The following is a 23,813-nucleotide window of genomic DNA, read 5'->3' on the forward strand; positions in this document are numbered from 1 at the left end:
TTAGTGGCAGCACCCCAGGCCAATACATGCACCCTCAAACTGTTCCCACATCCTTTCCTTGAAAGGCACACGGCAGCACTTTTCCAGGCAATACAAACTCACCTTTAAATCAGTTCCTCCATTCCTGTCCTCTACTGCAAATCTCATCAGGCACATGGCAATTCTGAGGCATTTTCAATTCCTCATAACCTGCCATGTCTCCAGAGTACTTAGGCTATTGGGACATTAATGCCACTCAGAACACTAATGGAGGCAAGTGCCACAAAGCCATCTGGTTTTCCTGCCACTGAGTGTATGACACTACTGGGAAAGTTTTGTCTATTCCTAAGAAGCTAAGAAGCTGCTCTCAAACAGAACAGGTTGCAAATGACAAGTGAATTTAACGTTTCAGATAAAAACAGAGCACAAAAGAACGCAACATGGACCCCACATCACTGCCCACCCTCCCAAAACACCTTGAGTCACTACAGATTGCCCCAAGGCAGCTGGCTGGCACTAATGCCCCAGTACAGGCAAAGGGAGGCAAAGGAAAAGCAGCCCAGCTCCAAGGGCTTAGCACTACAGGTTTTGATAGGACACTCCTGGGAGGCAAGAAAAGTTATCACACCAGGCTGTGGCATTAGGAAAAGTAAGTCTGTCCTAAGTTCACTTGAGCTTTGGAGAGGTTTTCCTGTGTGTGGAACACAAGTCTCTTCTGCAGAGCTGCTCTTGGCATCCCATGAGCATCCCAAACACCTATGCAGACAAGTGCCACCTATGCAGCCAGGTGCTCCCACTCTTCACTAATTGTCCACAGCACAGACTAACAGGAACAAAAGCTAGAGCACGATTTCTTTTTATTTTAAGATGTCACTATTAACACGCATCAGTCAACTATCCTAAGAAATCCCCTAGTCACCTAGGGAATCTAAAACCCTCTAAGATTTTATTATCTCAAGAGACCAGCATTAAAAGCTTTGATTTTAGTGTCTAACAAGCCTGACATTCTGCTTTCACCCTGTCAGACCAATGTGTGCTTTAGTGACAGTATCCATTTACAAATCAATAATACATCATACATCATCCCCAGCTTTACTTCTGGAAAGTGCTAAATGGAGTCAATGAACCATCTATTTACAATTTCAAATCCTAACATATTTACAATAGAAACCAAAAGTATTTAAAACCATTAAATATAGTGTTTAACTCTGCTATATTAGTTTACATGAACACAGCTTAACTCTGGCATCGTATTTCCAATACTAATATTTCCGCCAGTAATTTAAGAGTCTTCTTAAAAAATTGCTATTCCTGGAGGAAAAAAATAAAAGCTTAAAAACCAACCCAAAACCTCCAGGCATTCCAGAGCCCTGAGGAATTACCCACCCTAGACAGTCTTCAGGTAGAACTACTGTAGTGTTCAAGAGAGACTTCCAAACTCCAGGCAAGCCTTTAAAACCTAATGCATATGTAAAACATGAAGAGTCAGTAATCCATTGAACAGGTTTACTGCAGTCACTGCTACCATTTGGGTTTCACTAATCCATAGTCAAGAAGGAAACTGCTGCTTTGCTGTTTCTCCCTCCGTTACATTCCCTCTACCCCCAGAAAGTGTTTTGTGCACCAGTGTCCAGGACAGCTAAGTGGGCATTGTCTTCTCTTCTTTGCTGAAGGGCTGCACTGAGCCAGGCTTCACCCAGGACAGGCCAGAGACGTGCATGCTTTTGCAGTGCTGATCTTCCGGCTTCTTCTGGGGAAAACAAAGTTAAAGTTACAATTGTAAGATACCCAAACCCTCTCAGCTCCCCTTAGCAAATACAAGCACTAAAGAGACTTGCACCATTTCCTCTCCTCAAAGAGGCATAGTAAGATGGCCACTGGTTTAATTTCTGGGAATGTGTGTGGCATCTGCAGAACTACCCTGACAATACAGGAGTTTTATGGACTTGGGTACAGCTGCCCTATCCCACCATAAAGACTCAAGGACACTCCTTTTGCTTGGAGGCCCCAGCCTAGCATCACTACACTGCTCTTCAGCACATTTCTTGGCTCTACAGAAAGAAGTGTCAATCCAAACCTCCCCCAGCACTGCCCCTGGCAATGCTGGATGTGCTGGGGAGGAACACTGCACCCCACAGGTGGTTTGGAACCCAAATTAATGTGCCAAAGTAGCAATTAATGCCTTTGCTAAACATGGGAGTTTCCTAATGCTTTCCAAGGATGGTCCTGTCCTTCCCTTCCCCAGGCATTTACAAAGCTCAATGCTTGAACAGTAACTATTACCCCAACAGTGCAAACATCATTCTGAACTCACTACTGCAATTCAGAAGACAAAAAAAAAAAAAAAAAGGCTTGAAATCAAAGAAGTCAGATACAACTTGGAGCAGCTGTAGATTCAAAGTAGTTAGAGATCAGTAAATTAGACATCTGCTCTAGCTGGCCAAAGCAGCAGAAGAGTTTGCAGAGTTATTCTAATACCAGGAAGTGTACAGTAAATACATTAAACCTGGAATGGCATGCTGAGCTCTATAAAGTGAAAATTGCATGAGCAGACTTGGTTGTAACATGGAAAGTCTTTTACTTGAAAAGTAAATTACAGCAGCAAAAGAGAGAACCTGCACTTCTGCCCCTCCCCATGCTTTGTGCCAAAGGTGACAGTGTGTGACAGGCCTGCCATAACATGTTGGACAACAACAAACAAGAGGGATGAGTTAAGCCTGAGCCTGGCAGTGGCAGCTGCCTCTGCCATGCTGCTCACAGAAACCACACCTTGGAAAAGCCAAGTGCTCAGCAGGGAACTGGGACATCAGTGCCCCTCCTGAATGGCCTAGCTGTTTCCCAAGGAACAGAATTCAGGGGTAATAAACAAGCATCCAGGACTGTAGAAAGATTTGGGAACTTGTTTTTACAGGGAATGTTCACAGCTACACTGACATTTTGGGACACATCTACAGCACAAAAGCTGGGCCATTCCTATCAACAAATGACTGGAGCAACACAGCACTACGCATGCAATAGTTACAGAAGATGTTTGTTTTCACCTAAAAAAAAAAATTCAGGTATCACCAAAGAAAGCAGGACAAAAGAAAGGTCACTGTTGGCTATCAGCCCGAGACAACATCAGACCCTTTCCATTTCAAGCACTCTGACCTATTATTTGTCTTTGATTTAAAGGATAAGAAGGAGGTGAAGAATGAAGGAGAAAGGGATAAGAAAAAGAAGCATCAGAAGTATTTCTTAAGCTCTGTATGAACATCAAGAAATCAATCTGGCCAAAATATTTTCCTGTGTGTTCCAAGGCTCTAATGTGACTCTTGCAATCGGGAGCACTGCCACACTGAGCTCAGGCAGTGTATATTGTATTAAGATCAATTTAAAAACTTCATTCATGCCAGAAGACATGCAAGAACATGAGTAAAGCATGCAGTGTGGAAGACACGTTCGAACTGACAAAAAAATAATTTTTCATTACACAAAACCCCAAAAAAACATAACACACCTTTAGGCCAAGTCAGTAACCAAAACATTCAGAGTGCTTTTCCTTGCCAGTCCAGCTATGACAGCAGCCACTGTTTCAGAATCCCTTTGTACTACAAGTGGATTGACTTGTCAGGCCACTCAGTACAGACTCAGAATTGCTGTGTGCCTTGTCAAGTGCAAAGCAGTAATTAAAAAAACAAAACAAAACATGAATAGTCTGAATCCCAAATCACATCCCATCACCCATCAGGTGCAAGCTCTATGAGCCAACACATTCTTGCTCTGTCAGAAGCATCATTCTGTGATGGAAGAACTCTCAGCACCTTTTAGTGAGTGATATTGTCTCATCAGAAATCAGCAGCATTAGAGAAGTGAGCAAGGGACTGTGCTTGTGCTGCTTCAGAAACTTTGCAAGGAGAAGAAAGTGCTGAAGCTTTGAGTCAATCTCTCAACAGAAGAAAACAAAGCTGGGGACTGTCAGGTAATGAAGAAATGGTAACAGTCATGACAAGTGCAGGACAAGCTAACAGGCTGCCAGTGAATCTCTTAATCCTTTCCATCCATAAACAAACAAAAAAAAAAATCTGCTTTGTGCCAAGAGTCGTACAAACAAAGCTTTCTGGCTAAGTGACTAATTACTTAACACACTGAAGTTAGAACAGTGGTCTCCTAATGAAGCAGTTATGTCACAACAGTTCCAGCATTCCTGCTGAACCAAAAGAGGGATGGACAAAGGTCTCTCCAGGACACAGAGACAGAGAATCTTTCTTCCTGTACCAGGCAATAAACCCTTCCTAGAGTGAGAATGTGAACTTCGCACGTACCTTCTGAGTCAACATCTTCTCTCTAGCTTCATCATGTATAGCTGGATTCCATGGAGAAAAACTACAGAAAAAGTATAGTTTCCTCTTACTTGGCATTTTTACAAACCACAACACAGACAGAGGAGAAAGCAGTGATTTTCCTTTGTTTAGTTTGCTGAATTTTAAGTAAATTACAAATTATGTTAAAACATACAATTAAGAACCAAATTCACATTGCCATGGATCTTTTCAACAATAAATGTTTAGGTTTTCATTTCTGAGAACTGGAAGTTCAGCACATGTGACATGAAAAACCACTCCTATTCACCATGAAGCTGACTACTCCGTCCCCCATACGTGCAAGCTTTAGAAGGATTTTAAAACTCTGACCGAAGATACAGTCATGCAAACTGAGCTCAGGAAAGCAACATTAATTCGTGGGCATTTCTGCCTGAGGGAGGTGGGTGTTTAATGACTTCCTGCTTGTTCTGAGGTTTCTTTGGTTATTGTTTTGAGATTTTTTTCTAAAACAAAAGCAGGTCAGCCTGACAGAGAAGGGCTGCCAACAGCAAATACATCAAAACTTGCTCTCAAAACATTGGGACAGGGTGAATTTGTTCTGAGTACTCACATGATTGCATAGGGGTCTTCTATTTTGGGCTGATCAAATAAATGACTACTGCATAGTTTGACACTGTCTACCACTTTACTTTTGAACAGCTGAACATCCTTTTCATACCTGCAAGACAGAAGTAAGTATTGTCAAGTAATTGCAAGGAGCCACAAGTTTGCTCTAGAATCACAGACTTGGCAAACCCCAACTTGAGTTCCTAACGCAACCAAGCCTGAAGGCAGAGACCACAAGTGGACAGAATTTTACAAACCTCTTGTTTCTGCAAGTCTATACCAAAACCTCTTAAGAGGCCATGCCCATACACATGGAAGATACTCACAGCACTGCAGCCTCAGGGTTCAGAGGACTGGTTGTATCAATCTTGTAGAAGACTCTGCGAGCGTACATTAACACTTGCCATATGTGATTATGATTTCTCCTAAAAAGAACAAAGCATGATGAAGAATGGAACAAACTTCTCAAATTATCCATCAATTTGTCAGCACTAACCTCCATTTTGCAAATGCTCTTTTCACATCCAGTTCACCAGATAAAGGGTCCACTAGTGGGTGGAAGACAGGCAGGTCAAAAACCAAGCGCTGTGTTAGAAAAAAAATTCATTATGACAACTTCAATCCTAATGCCAACACCACTGGGTGAAGGTCAGTCAAATGTTGCTTCCAAATACTAATTAAAAAGAAAGCACCTGCAAGTGATTTCTAACAGCTTTGAAACTGTAACCCAACATACCTGTGTAACATGTAGGGTCTTGTCCTCTCTCACATGCTAGCACCAAATCAGGACACTAATCCAGTTAACTGCACAAGCACTAGTGCCAGCACAGGTAACAATATCAGATAAGAACAGATTAAAGGAGTTTTTCTGGTTTAGCTATTTGTGACTGAAAGCTTTTTACATACTTGAGCTATAATCAATACTTTTTTTTTATCCTACACACTTTTAAGTAAACTGAGCAGTGACACCTTCGTGTCTTCAGCTCTGTACAGCTCATTTCCTGCGCTGTTCACACATTCTTCCAAAAGAAAACCGAGTTTCAAGAGAAAGGTTTCCTGCTAGTTCTGTTCTTTTAAAGATGATAGCTTTACATAAAACTTGACACCAAGCAGGCAGCTACCCAACATGCACAGCACAGGTGTCTGGATTTTACCTTCCATTATATCACTACTTGGAATTCTGATACCTCTTTAAGGGCTTCAATTTCAAGTTCCTGCTGAGGAAGTAGCAAATCAAGAGTGGAGGGAAAGAACTGGTTGATTACTTAACACCCTAATGCATCTGACCTCAGGAAGCTCACTCCACACCAGTCTCAGTAATCAGAGTAATGCAATTCCTCCACAGTGGTTTGCAAATGAGTACAGGACATGGCAAATGAGCCCAGTCAAGTGAACAAAATTAGTTCAAGGAAAAGGGAAGCTAACTGGTGCATCAGCTTTAACAAAAATCTATACTTCTCCAGGAAAGAATGAAAAGCCAAGACACAGCCACTCACCGGGCAGTCTCCATCTGGGTAATTATCAGGAATATAGACAGTGAACTTAAACACACCATCCTGGTAGAGCCCATGCCTTATGAATATCACACCAAACCACACTGCAAGTGAGAAAGCTTGCTTGAGTGAAAGAATTAACAAATGTACATCTATAAAACAATTTAAAAGTTAAGTTTAAACTTACTTAAAGCTGATCGGTATGAGGGCTGCACGTAGACACCTGGCAACTTCTGCTTCACCACCAAGGTACTGCAATGAGAGCCAGCACTCAGAGATCCACAACCACACTGACACAGCAAACCCAGAACGTACCACCCACAGCCCAACAGGGCTTTCTTCCACAAACTCACTCCCAATTCCCAAGGCTGCTCACAGAAGGAGGTGACAAATATAGTGAAATCACTCTTCCCCCCCTGCTTTTTGCACCACTCCATCTAAAGACTTACTAGCAGAGAACACTATTCCTCCTGATAAAACTAAGTAGAAAAGCAGAAAAACCCTTCCCTCTGCAGATGCATTTAACATATGTCAGAACAGAAATTTACAATTTTCTACTGAATCCCCAGTCTCAAAGTAAGGAAGAAAAAGAAATTCAATTAAGTATTGACAGGTTCACAGTCAATTATAGCTGCTGCTGAAATGTGATCAAACTTCAACCTCAATTTTATACAAGCATTTTTTCAGTTTTAGATGACACTATGCTGCAGATCAAGCTAAAATTACACTGACAATGGCCAAAACAAACCAAAACCCAAATTATTAACCTCACAGGTTTTCCAGTTACTTGGCATATGGGTTTACTAAACTGAGTTCTACATGCTTGCACAAATAAACAACACTCTTAAAGCAAAACATTAACACAGTTGTCTGCCTACCATTCCCCTACTATTTGTTATTAGTTCCCCAATAATTAATTTGCATTATAGTACCAATATATTTACTCAGAAGAAAAATATCTTTCTTGAATTAAAAGGCAGAGTCAACTCCTTGAAAAAGACATAAATGTTTTGAGAGTGCTCACTTTCAATTTAAGAGTTAAATACAAGAACTGAGACTCAGTGTTGCATAAGGACTCCAGGGATTTCATTCCAAAAGGCACCACATACTTGGGAATCCAGTATGTCTATTACAGAGGAAGTCCCTTCAGCTCTGTAGCACTAACCAGTTATATAACTACAAAGTTTTCAAGACAGATTGTTATGCTCCCACAGCAGCCTACAAATCACAAGATGGGTGAAATGCAACTCCTGCCTCCTAAGTTTCACATTAAATATCACAGAAATGAATATATACTTCCCAACATCCATTTGATCAACTGGATCTGGCAGTGTTCAAGCGTTCCATGCGACAGCTAAAGGAAGGTCCCACATCCTAACTCTGTCAGATAGCACCATATATTCATGAGCATCTTCCCACTGGGCATCTGCTGCTTCTATTTTAATACTTGTTGCAAATATTTGGTATTTCTGACCAAAAAGCAATTAGGATAACTAAACTCACAACGTGCTTACTTCAAGATTAAGAAATTTAATGATTCAGAGAATGACATCTAAAACACCCCTTAAAAGCTGCTACTCCAGAAAAAGAACTCTGCAGACAGCATTTTCCTGCCTTCAAGGACTATGACAGATCATGCAAGAACTAGGCTCCTGCAGGGCTTTTTCCCCCCTGAAGCATAAGCCCAGTGACCTAAAAAAGATTAAAAAAGTGAAAACCTACAATTCTGCAAGTAGTGAGTACTCCAAATAAAAAGGCCCATAGGAAGCATGTGTTCCATTTGTGGACTGGGAGGAGGAGGCAGGTGAAGCAGGCTTGGTTATTGGCACAGCATTCTTTGGGATAGAAGGCAACTGTTTCTTTGCAGAGGCTCTCAGGGGACTGGTTCGAAGCTCTCCACTCAATGTTTTCTCTTCAGTGTCAGATCTCTGTCAAATCAAAGGAGAACCATGAGATCACAGGCCATATATCAGACACATTTAACATATGAACATATTATAACACAGATTTAAACCAAATTATGGTAATTGCAAATTAGGCCAATGAAACATATCTTGGGTTTTGGTGATCTATTGCTTGAGGAAGAGCACAGAGGGGTGTTCTTTTGCATTTTTTTTTTTAAATAGACTTTTGTTCAATTAAACACAACCTACAAGTACAAAAGTATTCAATGCTGGATAGGAAATCTGCAGATTAGGACAAATGCTTAAGGAGGCTTACATTTATTTAGAACCTGAAACCAGACAGTGTATAACATCAGCTTACAAGTCAATCTATTTCTAGCACACAGTGCATCAAGATAAATCACTTCTACTGACAAGCATCCTTACACTGTAGACTTCAAAGACTCTTTAAAGTAGTGTAGTAAAACTGAGATGAAAAAACCAAAATTTTATGTATTTCACTTCCTCCCTGTGCTTAAGACATCAACATTTCACTTGGAACTGATCCTATAGCTCACTCCTACAGTGAAAGGATCACCACTTGGCAGTTGCACCAAGTTTAAATAGTTTTACTTATAGGAACCCTTTTATGTCTTTGCTGCCTTTTCTTGGAAGGAAGAACAAACCACTGCCAGCAAACATGGTACTACTCAAAGACCCCAAAATCATTATACAGATTGCCAGGACAAATGTGCAGGCTACAGACTTGTGCTTAGGCTACATGTGGTGACTAAAGGCAGGATTTAAGCTGTGGTGTTTTGAAGGGCCCAAGATCTGGACTAGTAACAATACCTCATGATCAATATTACATAATTTGCCTCAGTTCTGAACACCTGTGAAGTGATTAACACTAGAACTCCCACACTTTTATTACTGCTACAACCTCAAGCAGCAACAGCACTATAGAGGCATAGTTTTGTCAAAGCTCATTGCACATGCTATGGCTAAGCTCTACGTAAGACACTAAAATGTCTTAAATTGTTTCCACTGCTTTAACATTTGTTTCACATTTCCTCTTTAAAGATGCTTCAGATAGAGTCAACAAATTCTGGAGTAGACTCTATGCATAGTCACATTCCAGTTAACAGAGCTCAAAGCCAGTTTACACTTTTACTGAAGGTGATCACAACCCTCAGGATAAATGCACAATAAAACACTATTTGCAGATCACCTGATGTTTTTTCCCAGCACTGCTACCACCCCTCCCAAGCATGACAAGACCTCCTGGCATCCATTCATTAAATACCTTGCGCACAGAACCTGTAGACATGCTCCAGAAAGGGTTCATAACGTGGATTCCAAATAAGGGGCTGCCACTTTTCAGTGTCTTTGGAGTGTCCTCAGGCCCTTTGGATTTGTACCCTAAAAGTACACAGAATGAACATGCATTTAACAGATAAACAGGTCTCAATATATAAATAGGATTCAGATCTAATTCTGCAGGCAGCATTATCTTTCTGTAACTCCAGAAGAAAACTTTGTGTATGTAAGACCAACAATAGTTAAAGATGCCAAAGCTCTATTATATGCTCCAGAAGAATAACACATCTACTTTTGCACCTGAATCTCTGCCCTCTTTCTGCTCGAAAAAGATTCTACATTCTGCATTCCATGTTCATTTTGCCAATGAGAAGAAAAAAAAGGGCCATCTCTTGCCTCAGCACAGTTTAGGAAGACTCTCTATACATGCAAATATTAAAGTTATCACCTCCCCATTTCAGTCCAGCACCAGACAGAACCATGACTCTGCTAAGAACTGTTCCTCACAGACACTCTTGACTTTGCACATTTCTGAAGTGTCCCAGTCTGAGAAATTCTGTCATTCCCAGTGACAGAGATGATCCCTTCATTCAGTTTGGTTCATGTATGTGTCAGTTTGTTTTCATCTGCATTGGAACACCACCAGGAATAGACAAAGCCATAGAACACAGAAGTTTCTCTGTGGCCTATTTAATAGTCTCATTATGAGCACTAAGGCTTAGTGCTCTTTAGATCAGCAGCCCAATAACAAGGACTTCAGCCACATCTGGAGTTTCAGTGTCATCTACTGTGTATGTCCTTGCTTTCCTCTCTCTTCTTTTTTAAAGTCTTGCTGTTACTTGTTCAAGAACTCTGACCCACAGCACCTCTTGTCTGGCACAACCTATTGCCTCCACTCTTTTTTTCCTCTCCAATTCTCCTACTTTCCTTCCTAATCTCACCCTCCCATTTTTGGCACCATCACCTTAGGTTTTGAGGCACTTTACTCAGTTGCTTTAATATAAAGTTGCACAGCATGGATCAAGAAAGCAAACATGATGTGAGAAAGACAGAGCCAGTGGCACAGGTTTCTACTGTGGTCAACACTACATTTTTACTACAGTAAGGAAGGCAGCATCTGTTCACCATTGGTCTGATTAATTTATAGAGAAAATGGAAATATTATGACCAAAATCTTCCTAGGATTAAAATAAATGCCAATCTTATTGAAAGGAAAAAAGAACCCACACAAACAAAAGAAAAAAAAAAAAACACACAACCACACCCAGACCATTTATCCAAAGAATGTCTGGGAATTTTAAATATTTAAAAGACATCAATATCAAATCATAGCCTTCTAGGCTATGTAGCAGCTAAGCATTAAAAAAACCTGCAAGCATCTTTCAGGAAAGTGATGAAAAATAATTTCCCCACCCAAAATCACCTCAAACATTCCAATATACAACAGGTTCCTGCAGGTATTTTTTCCTCTTCAGCAGCCAGAGTTTCACCTGGACATGAGCCACTGAGGAGATAAAGTCAAAGCACAGCTACTGCCCTGTGAGAGCAGGGAGAAGATGTTTTCACTTTTCCCCATCTCTTGTCTGGAAAGCAGAGTCCTGCCAGAGGGCTGTGCCACAGGCCTTTTCCATCAAAGCAGCCAGACTCAGTAAGACAGGAAGACACTGGGCCAGGAAGGTACAGACGTTTCCTCGGGAAACTCTGGTGTAACCAGAGGCTGGAGGAACTGACGCACAAAGAGCACCTGAGCACTCCAGCCCTGACAAGAGGGAAAAATGCTGGGAGTTGAGGTACAGCTTGGCAGACAATCAGCTGGAATCTGGAGTGATTATGGGATTGGGGTGGGATGAGTTTGTTTGTTTTGGGCTGGTGTTTTTTACGACTAGCTAATACAAGCTGCCTTATGCCAGAACCAGAGATAGGAGAGAAGGAGTCAGCAGGGAAAAGAACAACACACATAGGTAATAACCAGCCCAACCTACTCCCAGGGAAACAGGGAACTTCTCTAGAAGCTTGGGAACTGATTTTAGATGCAGTTCAGTGACCAGATCCACCTTTCAGAAAGCAGCTATGTATCTCAGTACACTTCCACCTTTGCCTACTCACATGCTGTTAAAAGCAAATAAAACATTGCTTTAGCTCTAGTTAAGCTAAAGAATAACTTCCAAAGGTTGTTTTGCACATGCTTTTTTAACCATGTGCTTGCCAGTTATAAGTCATATATAGTATCACCCTAAATTTATTTTTAAACTGCCTCCAGCGTCATACACCTGATAAAATACTGTTTACAGTGGAGCATTCAGAACCTCAGAGTACAAGCTTCCCAGCAGAGGGCCATTTAAGAAGCCTTTCAAGGTGTTTTAAGAGTTTGTTTCTAATCACATACACTCCTATGCAGCACGGAAGTGGAAAACTCTAGCTCTAAAGGAAACTTATCCAAATCTGCTTATGCTCTCTAGTACCTTCACCTTGCAATTTACCACCCATCATAATCACAGAAATGATTAAAAACAATAACCAAGTAACGGCAAATTTACATTTGACCGCCTATCCTACTTCTCACTATGTCTGCAGCAGACAAAGAAGAGCCAAGTTCTGATATTATTAAGTGGAATTTCTAGGCAGTTTAGGCATTCACACTTACCCAGGGCTCAGTGTCTACCCCAAGGCACCCACCATTATGGCATCTTCCAGTGCTGTAACTACTAAAACCATCAGCTTTCCAAAATAACCCAATACTCTATCCTCATTTTATGGAAAAGGAATAAAAACATTCAAAACCATCCCCCTCTCTCTCCTTTCACACTGTCAACATTCACCGTACCTCATCCAGAAGAGCTCGAGAGTGCAACTCAGTAGTACATTCTACTGATTTCTCCTGCTTTAAGAATAGCAAGTAACAGCAACCCCTCTGAGCTGTCCTCCTCCCACGGCTACCCTCTTGTCTAGTGCTTTCCTTTCAGTAAAACAGCAACTACACAAAGACAAAACACAAACTTCTGAAGAAACACTACTTCAAATACTACTTCTTGGAAGACCTTTTAAATGATCCACAGCACCACATTTGGACCAAAAGCCACCTACTGCCAGGTGTAACTTCATGTCCACTTTCTCCAAGTACACAATACACACTAGCAGTCAGAGCAAGTGTAAAGTTATCTGATACTTCATCAGCGCTCTAAAAGACTTAAAAACACTGAAGTTATCACTAGCAAAACCGTAACATTTAATTTCTTTGCTTTTTCACCTTTTCCTTCTCTACATTAGAACATTTCATCAAGAAAAGTCTCATTTTACCCCCTCTCCTAGTATGCGTCATATTTTTCTACCCGCAACAACAGAGTTATTTGATCAAACACAACACTAAAGCTATGTGAAAAAAACTTTATCTGCCTGGAACAGAGCATTCTTCTAAAGATTTTCTGGCAACGTCAACAAATCAAAGAGAACCACTCCCACTCCTGAGAGCAAACTGAGCTATTTCAGCAGAGCACCAGAGAACAGTGCATATCGCACACACAGTATTAAGTGCTTGTCCAGCAACGGTCGCTGTCAGTTCACTCTGGCACTCATTTCTCTCCAGCACAGCCACTCCTCATCTCCTTTGGACCCAAGGCCCTCGTTCACCCACCCCTTGCTCTGGCGGACAACGCGGGAGCCGCTGGTGGCGGCGAACAGGAACACTGTCCAGTCAAGCCTGTTCGCCAACTCTTCTTCCACAGGTGGGTTACACGTTCCATACCAACACCTGCTGCTACGAGCTCAGTCCACTAGGAAACTACAACCTACGCCAACGACACCTGCTCTTCGACAGCAGCCTAAGGGACACGGGGTGCTGGCCGGCCGAGTCCCCCGGCACAGGGCGCTCCAAGGGACCCGCCAGCCGGGGTCCCGGCAGGTGAAGCGCCGTCCTGCGGAGCCGGAGCGGGCCCGGCTGCTCCGCCGCGGCCGCGCAGAGGCGCCGGCAGGGCGGGGAGCGGCGGGCAGAGGGCGGCAGCGGCCGGCCGGGCCCCGCGGGCAGCGGCCGAGCCCGGCGCCTCTCGCCCCCGCGCGGGGCAGCCCCAACGGGCCGCGCCCGCCCCGCGGCCGCACAGCCCGAGCCCCTCAGCGACACAGCAGCCCCGCTGCCCGCCCGCCCGCGGGGACGGCACCGCGCCCGTTCCGCCCGGGCACGGCCGGCGCTCGGCCCCTCGACTCACCCACCGAGGCTCCGCCGCTCACTCGCGCGGCCCAGGCCCCGCCGCCGCCGCCGCTCCCGCTACCCCCGGCTCAGCCCCATTTACCGCCCGCCCCTCGGGCCGCACATCCGGGCCGCCCCCCGCGGCCAATGGGCGCCCGCCGCTCGCGGTGCCGCCCCGCGGGGCGGGCGGCGCGGCCGCGGCCGCCACTCACGGCTCGGGACGGGCCCGACGCGCCGGGGCCGGCCCCGCTCCGTCACCGCGCGGGGCCGGCCGGCCGCCAGCCGCGGGCCCGACCCGCGCACGGCCATTGGCCACAGGGCCTGTCCGTCTGGTGGCGGCCGGACCAATGGGATCGCGCGGGTGCACCTGTCACTCTCAGCTGGCTGAGCGCTCTGGGGGTGGAGCTTAAAGAAAGGAGCAGCTCTCATTGGCCGGCGGGGCGCGCGGGGACGCACGCCATTGGTCAGTGCGCCCGAGAGGCCGCCTGGGCGGGGCCTGGGGCCCGTCCGCCACCGCCCGGTGTCCGAGCGCCGGTCCCGGCGGGGCCGCTGAGGGAGCGGTGCGGGCTGTACCGGCTGTACCGGGCTGTACCTAGCTCTGCCGGTCTGTACTGGGCTGTACCGGGCTGTGCCGACTGTACCGGGCTGTGCCGGGCTGTACCGGGCTGTGCCGGGCTGTACCGAGCTCTGCCGGGCTGTGCCGGGCTGTACCGGGCTGTGCCGGCTGTGCCGGGCTGTACCGAGCTCTGCCGGGCTGTGCCGGGCTGTACCGAGCTCTGCCGGGCTGTGCCTGGCTGTACCGAGCTCTGCCGGGCTGTGCCGGGCTGTACCGGGCTGTGCCGGCTGTACCGAGCTCTGCCGGGCTGTACCGGGCTGCCCGGGAGAGCCGGGCAGGGGCAGGAAAGGCGGGGCTGCGGCGGTGCCATGCGGGACGGTCCGGGGCGCTCTCCCGCTCCGGCAGCGAGGGGCAGCGGCACAGCGCTGCGGCTCGGTGAACGCCGTGCGTGTGCTCTGGAGCATCCCTCAGCCTCTCCAAAATTGTGCCGCTATCGCTGCCTGTATGAGTCAAGAACTCCAACCTTCTACTAGAGGTGATGGAGTCACTCATGGACTTTGGTCACTCCTTCTCACAGGCTACTAAAATGGACATTTAAAAATATTTTCAATTTAATTTTTGGATTGTTTTTTTTCCTCACAGGATCACACGATGGATCAAGTTTGAAGGGACCACAGTGGGATCACCGGGTCCAACCTCCCTGCTCAAGCAGAGTTGCCCAGAGCACAGGGCACAAGGTTGTGTCCAGACAGTTCTGGAATGTCCCCAGTGAGGGACACTCCACAGCTCTGGCCAGGCTGTTCAGGGCTCGGGCTCTGCACAGCAAAGAACTCCTTGCTCATGTCCAGGGGCAACTTCCTGGGCATCATTCCTGCCCCTTCCTCTTGTCCCATTGCTGGCACCAGGAGCAGAGTCTGGTCCCTGCTTGGAACCCTCGCTGCAGACAGGCAGAGACAGGGCTGAGGGTCCCATCCTCTGACACCCCCTGCAGATGCTGACAGACATCGGTAATGTCCCCTCTCAGCCATCTCCTCCCAAAGGCGAGCAGCCCCGACCCCTCAGCTTTTCCTTGTAAGAGAGGTGCTCCAATCCCTTGACCATCTTTGCTGATGGACGTGCTCCAGGAGCTCCATGACTCTCTTGCTGAGGAACCCAGCACACAGCAGTCCAGATGTGCCCGAGCAGGGCTGAGTGGAGGGGCAGCATCACCCCCTGACCTGCTGGCAATGCTCTTCCTAATGCACCCCAGGATCCCACTGCCCTTTTTAACCACATGAATACATTTTCTGGCACATTTTAAACCTCCTTTTAAAATTAATAATGTCAGCTTCTGATACTATTGCTGAGCAGGTACATAGACAAACAGTGTAAATTTATATTAACAATATATACATACAGATATGCATACAAAATATACCCCTAAAAGCTGTTGAAAAAAAGGAGTAAAAAAAGAATTAACCTCAGGAGGTAGCTTTTATTTGTAATTAGACTTTTTCTGAGCCCGGTAGAACAATTACAAAAGTGCTATACCAAAACTGAAGTAATTTGTCAAGGTTTGGGAGGTGACAACAAAATCCATGCTATCTCAAGTATAAAATTACAGAGAATTTTAAAAATCAATGCATATAGGGTGGACATATTTTTGTTCCTAAGCTATAAGGAAAACTACCATGCTAAGGTTATCACTTTTTCTCAATTATTGTAGCCTCCTCAAAACCCCAGTCCTCAAAATATCACTTTAAAGTTTTCAGTCAGTTAATAACGTTATTATTCTGGCTAAACAACTGTCTCAAGTTTCTAAAACCCTTTGGCAATTTCCTGTTCTTCAATGTTTCAAATGCAAGCTCTTTGCCTGCACCACTCAAGTGCTGCACAACTTCCCTGTAGGCTCATATCCTAAATTGTCTTCCTTCCACTGCTACATGCAGTAGTAGCAGACACTTGTTACCTCCTTTTTTTCTTAATCTTTTTCCTGCTATCTATTTTCTTTTACGTGCTCTAAATCACTTCCCACCAACTCTCCTTTGAAGGTTGTGTCCAGAAATCTTTTTTATGTGGTTTATCTCCATTGGTGGGCTTTTCAGACATAATCATTCCTCAAAGTGTCCTGCCTGTATCAGGTGCTGCCCTTACTGAGGAATGAAAGGCGATAATGAAATCCTCACTTATGTGCTTTGCAGATGTCATAGATCTTATCCTGAAAAATTCTGTAGCTTGAACAACGTTTTGGTTTTGACTGTACATGCTCAGGATGTTGCAGAACTATATTACAATGGGAATAACATTTTGACTTTGGTATGAAGGATTGTGAGGAATACTTTATCAGGTCTTTGAACTCAACGTTCTTAATTCTCCAAACCCCACTATAGTCCAAAGTTTCCTAACTAGAGGAATATTCAATACTAAGACAAGAAAAAGCCTTTGTCTAGCAAATTTTATTAAAAGCTCTTTAGATTCCCTTCCTAGTCATACCAAATGTGAAATAATTATACTTAACATATCTTTGTATTTTGACCAGTATAAGAGATTAATCAACCCTAGAATGCTTTTTCTATATTATTTATCTCATGAAAGATTTCTTTCATTATGGGTTGTACCTGTAGCAAACATGGTATGATTAATGCATGTCTAAATAACCTTTCGACACCTTTTTTTTCCTACTTTTAGATACTCTGTATCCATTTCACCCAGGATTCTAAACACTGTAAGGAATTTTCCCACAATACCTATGTTCACACCCCAAAACCATACATACTCATAATCCAAACCCCAAAATTGCCAGGCAGCTTCCTGTACCTCTGTGGAAGGAGGAAGGGTGCTATGGCCGAATCGTTTAAGGCATGGGCAACGTGATGCTTAATGGTTCAGGCTGGGAAGTCTGGATAGTTCCGAACGGACCAGAATTTCCCCTTGTGGCGGCTGTGGTTTTGAGAAGAAATCTGAGCTAAACAGAGACGAGGAAGGATAAAATAAATGTGTAATTAGCTCGGGCTCGGCACCACTAGATGGTGTCCTGCAGCTGCTCTAGTCACAAATGCAATCCCCAGGCAGGTGGAGGCACAGAAACCTCCCTGGCAGGGACACGGCGAGTGCCGCAGCACAAATTAATGATCGGGCTCCGTGCCCCTGCCCACCTCCCGCTGAAGTCCCCGGTGCCTCTAGAGGGAGGCTGATAAAAGAGTTTTGACAAATAGCCTATATAACCACACAAACCTACATAACCTTACCTGATAATTATTGATATTAAGATGACTTTTTCTTCGTACAGTGCTAATGTGAAAGATGACGTTTTCTTTTTTTCAAAGCTAAAAAGCAGAATTACAAACATAGTTAAAGCCCTGAACATCTTTTTTTTTTTTTTTTTTTGGTACTTTCAAGCCCAATTTCTTTGTGCTTTGTGTACTACAAGAACATGAAATCAGCACTTTATAAAGCAATCAAAGTGAAAAGAAAAGCAGCCAAGTAAACAGTTTATATTTTTGTATCCTTTTTTACCTTGGTGAAAATGGTGTGTTGTTTCATAAAGAGATTGTTTTAAATTTCTCCATACTGGTTTCTATTTGCATAATTGCTAATAACAAGACATATCCTTTCAGTAAACAAAGAGAGAGAAATTATTAGATCTCTAAAATATGTTGGAAGACCTACAAAAAGTATTTGAAATGAGTGCTTTCAATTTAAAGGTATCTGTGAAGCAGTGGATGGAAGGAGGAGATTCACAGTGCACAGCAGTGCAAGTTACCCATAAGGAGGGATGCATCAGGTCACAGTTCTCCCCTCATTCTGAAGGACAACAGTACAAACAATAATTAAAGAAGCTGTTTGGAATGGATACCTGCTGGGGAGGCTGCAGCTATTGCATGGCTGTGCCCCTGCAATGGCAAGGTTACGTGCAGGCCAGAGAGGCATTTGCTTTGGGAAGGCTTTCCTGAGGCTCTGCCTGAAATGTGAATTCCCAGAGAGCCCTTCACAACTGGGCAGAAAATGCTGCCCAGACTCCTGCTACCTGTGCTGGGGCTTCAGCTGCTTTGGCACATTGCTCTCTTTGGATTTGAAATTAAGAGAGTGTAAGAAAGAAAACATTAATTAGAATTTTTTTTTTTAGGAATGCTATTGGAATCAAACACAAACCCCTCTTCTAGTTAGTAGTGTGGTATTTCTCTATTTTCTTTAAAACAAGCCTAAAGATGGAAACTTTTTCTACTAGTAATGTTGATTCAAGATTATGTACTCATTTTTCCCATTTTCTTTTTTTATTACAATGGAATTGCTAGAATGGATGCAGCTGTAGCTGCACCAATATAAAAATGCTTTTGACTGTGTATCTATTTTCCCTGAGGAAGAGGTAAGATGGAACAGCAGTAACTGCATCATCAAAATTTGTCATTTAGTTCTTAGGGTAGAATCTCAGGACCTACTGCTGGTCTCTGCTCAGTCAGCAGCAAACTGTTATAACAAGGACAAAATATTAAATTTATTTATTCCCCATAGAAAGCCTCCTGTCTTCCTAGACTCACTTAATATAAAAAGAATACATTTGTGTATAATATTCAGGCACTTTTGTATTTGCATGGCTGTCAGTGTCTTTCACAACATGAGAGATTGACTGCATTAATGGTTCCTGAATAGCAGAAACTCCTATCAATGACTAATTAAAGATCAGATCATAACCTTCAAACTACACTTTCTTCAACATGTCTCACACTGAGGAAAAAATACATTAAACATTTAAATCTGAATGTATTTCAGATTCCTTAATTTATGAACTAGAAACCTCAGTCACTGTGAGTCCAACTGTGAGGAATTCAGAACCATGAAAATTGTAAAACTGACTTACTGTACTCTTTTATTTCTTTGCATTTGCTTTCTTAATGGCTCTTATTTGAATGGTGAGAATTACAGTTCTCAGATGAATTTTGGCTCTGCACAGTATGATTTTGAATGTAATTTCCTATTATGAGGAGAGAAGGGACTATTTTTATCACTATTTTTAAAGAAGTTGAACACTTGAACCTGACTAGAGGTTTATAATATCAGAATAAATCCCAGAGGAAGACAGATCCCAATTGCACTGGTTTTCTACTTCTGGGAGTACTTGCTTCTAGGTAAAACATCCCAGGAAATATAGGTTGATGAGAAGCACTCAATTTGTTGTTAGTCACACATTTTGAAAATACGTCCTTAGCTATCAGAGTCATACATATCCTGTTTTTAAATGTTAAAATGTAAAATTAATCTTAAATCTATGTACCCATAGAACTTATTTGTAATAGAGACATTGTCAGGATAAAAGCTTGTATATTTAATTCCTACCTTTGAATGTCTACTGATGAATTAAAATTCCTCCTTTTAGAATTTTCACAGCCATTCATTGAGAACTTTTTATAAGTTGTTAATCAGACTAACTAGACTTACAGCTGTAATTAATATTTCCTTATGAATAAGGGTTTTTTTGCTCAATATCTTCCTTTCATGAAACATTTTGAATCATAATAATGTAGAACAAATTCTGAAACAAAAATGTATGTAATCCCACACTCTCAAGGATAACTAAGATTACAGAGTAATCAGAATGAAGAATCTTTTGGAAAAATCAGTTTTGCAGAGAATATTTATTAAAGTGCATCTGTATGAGACATCTTTGGCAAATCAGTGAACACAGTCCATGTAAACAAGCTTTGATCAGCAGTTTCCACAGTATCATTATGAACTCCAGTGTTTGCTGTAATGGTATGATATGATAAGTGAAAGGCAAACAAAAACCAATTCATAATTTTCAGATGGAAAATCACAGTTAATTTGTTGACTGAAAAATAACTACATAATTTCAGAGATGATAACACATAATAAAGTAGGACTATTCTTTTCTGCACTCACACCTTGAGCCATATTTCTACACAAAAGTCACTTTCCTCCTTTCATCTTCTTATTACTTTCCTGGTAAAGTGACATATTAAGCAGGTATGTAAGTGGTTGGTAATTTTAAAAAGCTGAATATTTAAAAAACTTAGTGGATGACTGATCAAAGAGCTGAATATGAAGAGTAAAGAGTGGGGAGAGGGTGAATATGCAAAGGAAGCTTTCACATTCAAAGGGGAACAGCTACAAACAGCTACCAAAGCTTATAGCTTAGTTAATAAAGTTCCAAGCAGAAATTATGTTGGGCTTGAATCAGAGGCTGCCACTGAGCAGCACCTTACAGCCACACTTCCACCCCCTGCCAGAACACCGTGTCTCTAGGGCTGCTCCCCCCTCACTGATCCTGTCCCCATTTCCAGCTGCCTTGGCCTGCAGTCTCACCTTGGTGACTTCAGGATTCCAACAAAGAAAAAGTTGGTGGGAAAGACACGTTCTCTTCCCTCCATCTCTCCAAACAGAAGCTGTAGCTGATGCTACTGACTCAGAGTTTATAACTGGGAGCAGAGAAGTTACTTTGGGAAACATAAAGGGCTGAATGGAAACTCAGAAACATCCTTCTCCCTCTCACACACAATTTTTTTCTCCAGTTCTATATTCTGTATATACAATATACGTTTCTGGCTCAAACTAAACCTGTAGTAGATATTATATATTTAGAAGATTGAATATAAAAAATATTTACTACATTAGGTCTTTCTAGAGCTAGACTGTACATACAGGAAAAAAGAAAGACCAGCAGCTCAGCATCTTCCCACAGGCTGCACACCTGGGGCAGATGTCAATGTGGTAGGATCATTCTTTCCCTGGAAACAGGCAGATGGGAGCTGGTTATGTCTCAGATTTGTTCTCAAATTTTTAGGCAGCACAAGCTGAACACAAGCTGGGTAGTGCAGGAAAACAGAGTAACTTTTGGGTTGCATTGCAAATGGATCCCTTCAATGAGCAGGAGGGGAGCAAGAACACTGATTCAGCTGACTGTCTTGGAAATGCAATTGGACTCAGGGTCTGGCTATCCAGTTATAGCTGAAGAACCTCAGAAAAACAAACACTTTTAGATGGAAAATTAAATATTTCCTCAGTAGGAAGCAATTTTCAGGTCAAATGAGGTTATGTTTGCTTCTCTGCATCATAGCTGGATGCAGTAACCTCAGTCTGTCTCCCAGTTTGGTCTATTCACAACCAGTTTGACTAGTCATAAATTAATGATTTAGGCACATTACACAACAATTTTTAAAAATCAACAAAATTCCTGTTAACTTTAACAAGACTTCAGTTGAGATATTTAATGCATTAACTAAAACTTATGTTGGCCAAAAAAAAAAAAAAATCTTCAATAGAACATCTCTGTCCCCATCGGTTTCAAGCAGTTTATGTTTTACCTGAGTTTTGGTATCTTTTCTATGCCATCTGCAACCTTTTCTCTGTAATTTAGTGTACTTTTGTATCTTCCATTAATTTCTATTTTTTCCTCAAAGTAGTAATTTAATTCAATCTTATCTTCTATACATTTGTTAGTTGTTAAATCCACAAGAGGTTGGGAGGTCTAATTTTGCTATCTTTTTAAGGGACACAATGTGTCTGCAGTTTTGAAATCTGGCTTGGCTGTTTGTGGTTATATTACACTGCATTCCATTCTAAAAGCAACGGTGTGAACTGAGATTAGATTTAAACTGAATCTTTCCAAACATCATGAGAATTCTTCTGTCAAATAAAACTTTCATCTTAATTATTCTTAATAATTTCCACTTTGCAAACATAAGGTCCCTTAATTCCTTTGGAAAATGAAGATTATGAGAGACTATAAAAAGATAACTGTCTCATTTTGCAGAATTTTAAATACCTTCTTTCAGATAGTAAATCTAATGTTAATTAATACTAGGGTATAATATTAGATTTCTCTCTTTTATGAAAATCCTGGGTAGAATGTTCCCTAGTGTAGTATTTTCTGTGTTATTTTATATATTGGTTCAAATTTAAAGCCAAGAATATTGCTGAAAAATGTTAAGTAACTTATTCAATCATCAAACAAAGAACTACTGTCACAATTTAATTAATTTTCATTATTTAATTATAGGCTGTGTAATTATAAATTATTTCTTGGTTCAGTCCTTCTGAAATCCTGCTCACCACAGTTCTGAACACAGGCATGTGGTTTGAGTATTTGAGCTGGACAGAAATTCCCCAGTTTCTTTAATTTATGACAGCCTCAGTGTGTGTCTGTGTATGCACAAGTCTGTGTATACAAATGCACAGAGTGCTAATTCGAACACATCAATACCTTTCTTAAGTAATTGTGGCAGCTGCATACCAAGCCAAGCACTGTATTCTTAGATAAACTAATATTTTTCCTGCAATACACAATTCAATATGCTAGTTTGTCTGAAACTATGATATCGCTACAAAAAATGCAGGCAACATTTTTGTTTGGTAACTGTTGCTACTTCCTGTTGTAAATTGCAGAAGGATGCTCTTGGAAAGGAACATGCAGTGGGCTGAGTACAGAAAGGAGAACATGAGCCAACATCCAGACAATAGCAACACAGCAGCTGTATGTCCATGTGGGAAAACCATCACCCACGCAATAGTCAACATTTCTTCCTAACACTCATTACATTTATAAAGCCAAACCAGCCACCATTACAAAATAAACATATTTAAAATTCAGATATTTTTAATATTAGGGATTAGGAAGGATCAAAACCCACCATAAAGACAGGAAAATGAAACCCTCCTTCCTTCCCTTCTGAGTGCTTTTGTGATTAATCTGAAATAAGGGGCTTTTTTCAGTGCAATCTTTAGGACATGTTGTTGAAGTTTTCTGTAGCTATAGCATGGCCTAAAATTAGCTCAGTTGATGTGCATTTTTTACCTCCCCCCACCAAAAAAAAAGAGAGAAACAACCAAAAGTACCCAACACAAAACTAAACAACAAAAACAAAACAAAACAAACACAAAAAAAACTCCAGAAACAAACAAACTACTCCCACCACAGACATAAGGCAAAATAAAGATAAAGCAAAATAAAGTTCTTTACAAATGGTAATGAAGATTAATAATTTGTCTCACTGTAAAATTATTTCCTACCAAAAAATGACAATAGATAATTTCCTATATTTATATCCTTTATATAAAAAGCTTTTGCAAGTCATATGGCACTTGGGCATCCTTGAATTCCAGAAAGGATGAGTTTGGAATGATCCTCTGGAGCTTGTCTGGTCCAATCCCCCTGCTCAGGGAGGAGTCCTGGAGCAGACTGCTCAGGACCACATCCAGCTGTGGTTTCAATATCTCCAAAGATGGAGAGACTCTAAAACCTTTCAGACCAACCTGTTCACTGTTTGGTCTCCTTCACAAGACCTCAGGCTTCATGACCTGTCTATACAGGCTGCTGTGTATTAGCAGCAACAGCAGGTCTGCAGTGAACAGCTCTTTGGGCAGAACACAATATGAAAGCAAAGGTAAATTATGGAAGAGGACAGGATGGAAAGAAAAAAAAATACTGTAACAGCTATGCAGACTGCTGAAAAGATCTTTAGTTGTGTAAAGCTTTAGGGAAGAAACTCTCATCTCCCT

At 42.3% G+C, this 23,813-nt stretch overlaps 3 protein-coding genes across 6 annotated transcripts in view; 1 reads left to right on the forward strand and 2 right to left on the reverse strand.

Moving 5' to 3' along the window:
• Positions 1 to 819: 819 nt before the first annotated feature.
• Positions 820 to 13,856, reverse strand: AKTIP (AKT interacting protein). Of its 4 annotated transcripts, none has more exons than XM_077786331.2 (10): positions 13,789 to 13,856; positions 9,572 to 9,687; positions 8,105 to 8,310; positions 6,570 to 6,634; positions 6,386 to 6,486; positions 5,386 to 5,474; positions 5,216 to 5,314; positions 4,894 to 5,001; positions 4,284 to 4,344; positions 820 to 1,726 (listed from the first exon to the last, which is right to left on the reverse strand). In XM_077786331.2, the coding sequence occupies exons 2-10, from the start codon at positions 9,611 to 9,613 to the stop codon at positions 1,619 to 1,621; spliced, it is 879 nt and encodes a 292-aa protein (XP_077642457.1). In that variant the 5' UTR covers positions 9,614 to 9,687; positions 13,789 to 13,856; the 3' UTR covers positions 820 to 1,618. The 4 variants fall into 4 exon arrangements, with proteins under 4 accessions (XP_077642457.1, XP_077642455.1, XP_085445735.1 ...); XM_077786329.2 differs by having other exon boundaries at positions 820 to 1,729; XM_085589609.1 differs by having other exon boundaries at positions 13,785 to 13,856.
• Positions 13,857 to 13,912: 56 nt separating this feature from the next.
• Positions 13,913 to 15,784, forward strand: LOC146766420 (uncharacterized). Its single transcript, XM_085589349.1, has 2 exons — positions 13,913 to 14,856; positions 14,964 to 15,784. Exon 1 carries the CDS (start codon positions 13,913 to 13,915, stop codon positions 14,852 to 14,854), a length of 942 nt encoding a protein of 313 aa, XP_085445475.1. The 3' UTR covers positions 14,855 to 14,856; positions 14,964 to 15,784.
• The window catches only part of LOC110484420 (uncharacterized), a 91,645-nt gene continuing 82,603 nt past the window's right edge, over positions 14,772 to 23,813 (reverse strand). Inside the window, exon 12 of the mRNA XM_085589611.1 lies at positions 14,772 to 17,626. Coding sequence (XP_085445737.1) covers positions 17,545 to 17,626 — 82 coding nt within the window. The 3' untranslated portion in view covers positions 14,772 to 17,544. The remainder of the gene's footprint in view (positions 17,627 to 23,813) is intronic.

The sequence above is a fragment of the Lonchura striata genome, chromosome 11 (assembly GCF_050655825.1).
Source record: "Lonchura striata isolate lonStrDom1 chromosome 11, ASM5065582v1, whole genome shotgun sequence".
Taxonomy (NCBI): Eukaryota; Metazoa; Chordata; class Aves; order Passeriformes; family Estrildidae; genus Lonchura; species Lonchura striata.

Coding starts and splice junctions, on each gene's coding strand:
- AKTIP (XM_077786329.2), bottom strand. CDS start 9,613: ATGAACCCTTTCTGGAGCATGTCTACAGGTTCTGTGCGCAAG. Junction 5,475..6,385: donor ACCCAGATGGAGACTGCCCG/GTGAGTGGCTGT, acceptor TTTCTAACACAG/CGCTTGGTTTTTGACCTGCC. Junction 5,002..5,215: donor AACCCTGAGGCTGCAGTGCT/GTGAGTATCTTC, acceptor TCTGTCTTGCAG/GTATGAAAAGGATGTTCAGC.
- LOC146766420 (XM_085589349.1), top strand. CDS start 13,913: ATGGGCGCCCGCCGCTCGCGGTGCCGCCCCGCGGGGCGGGCGGCGCGG.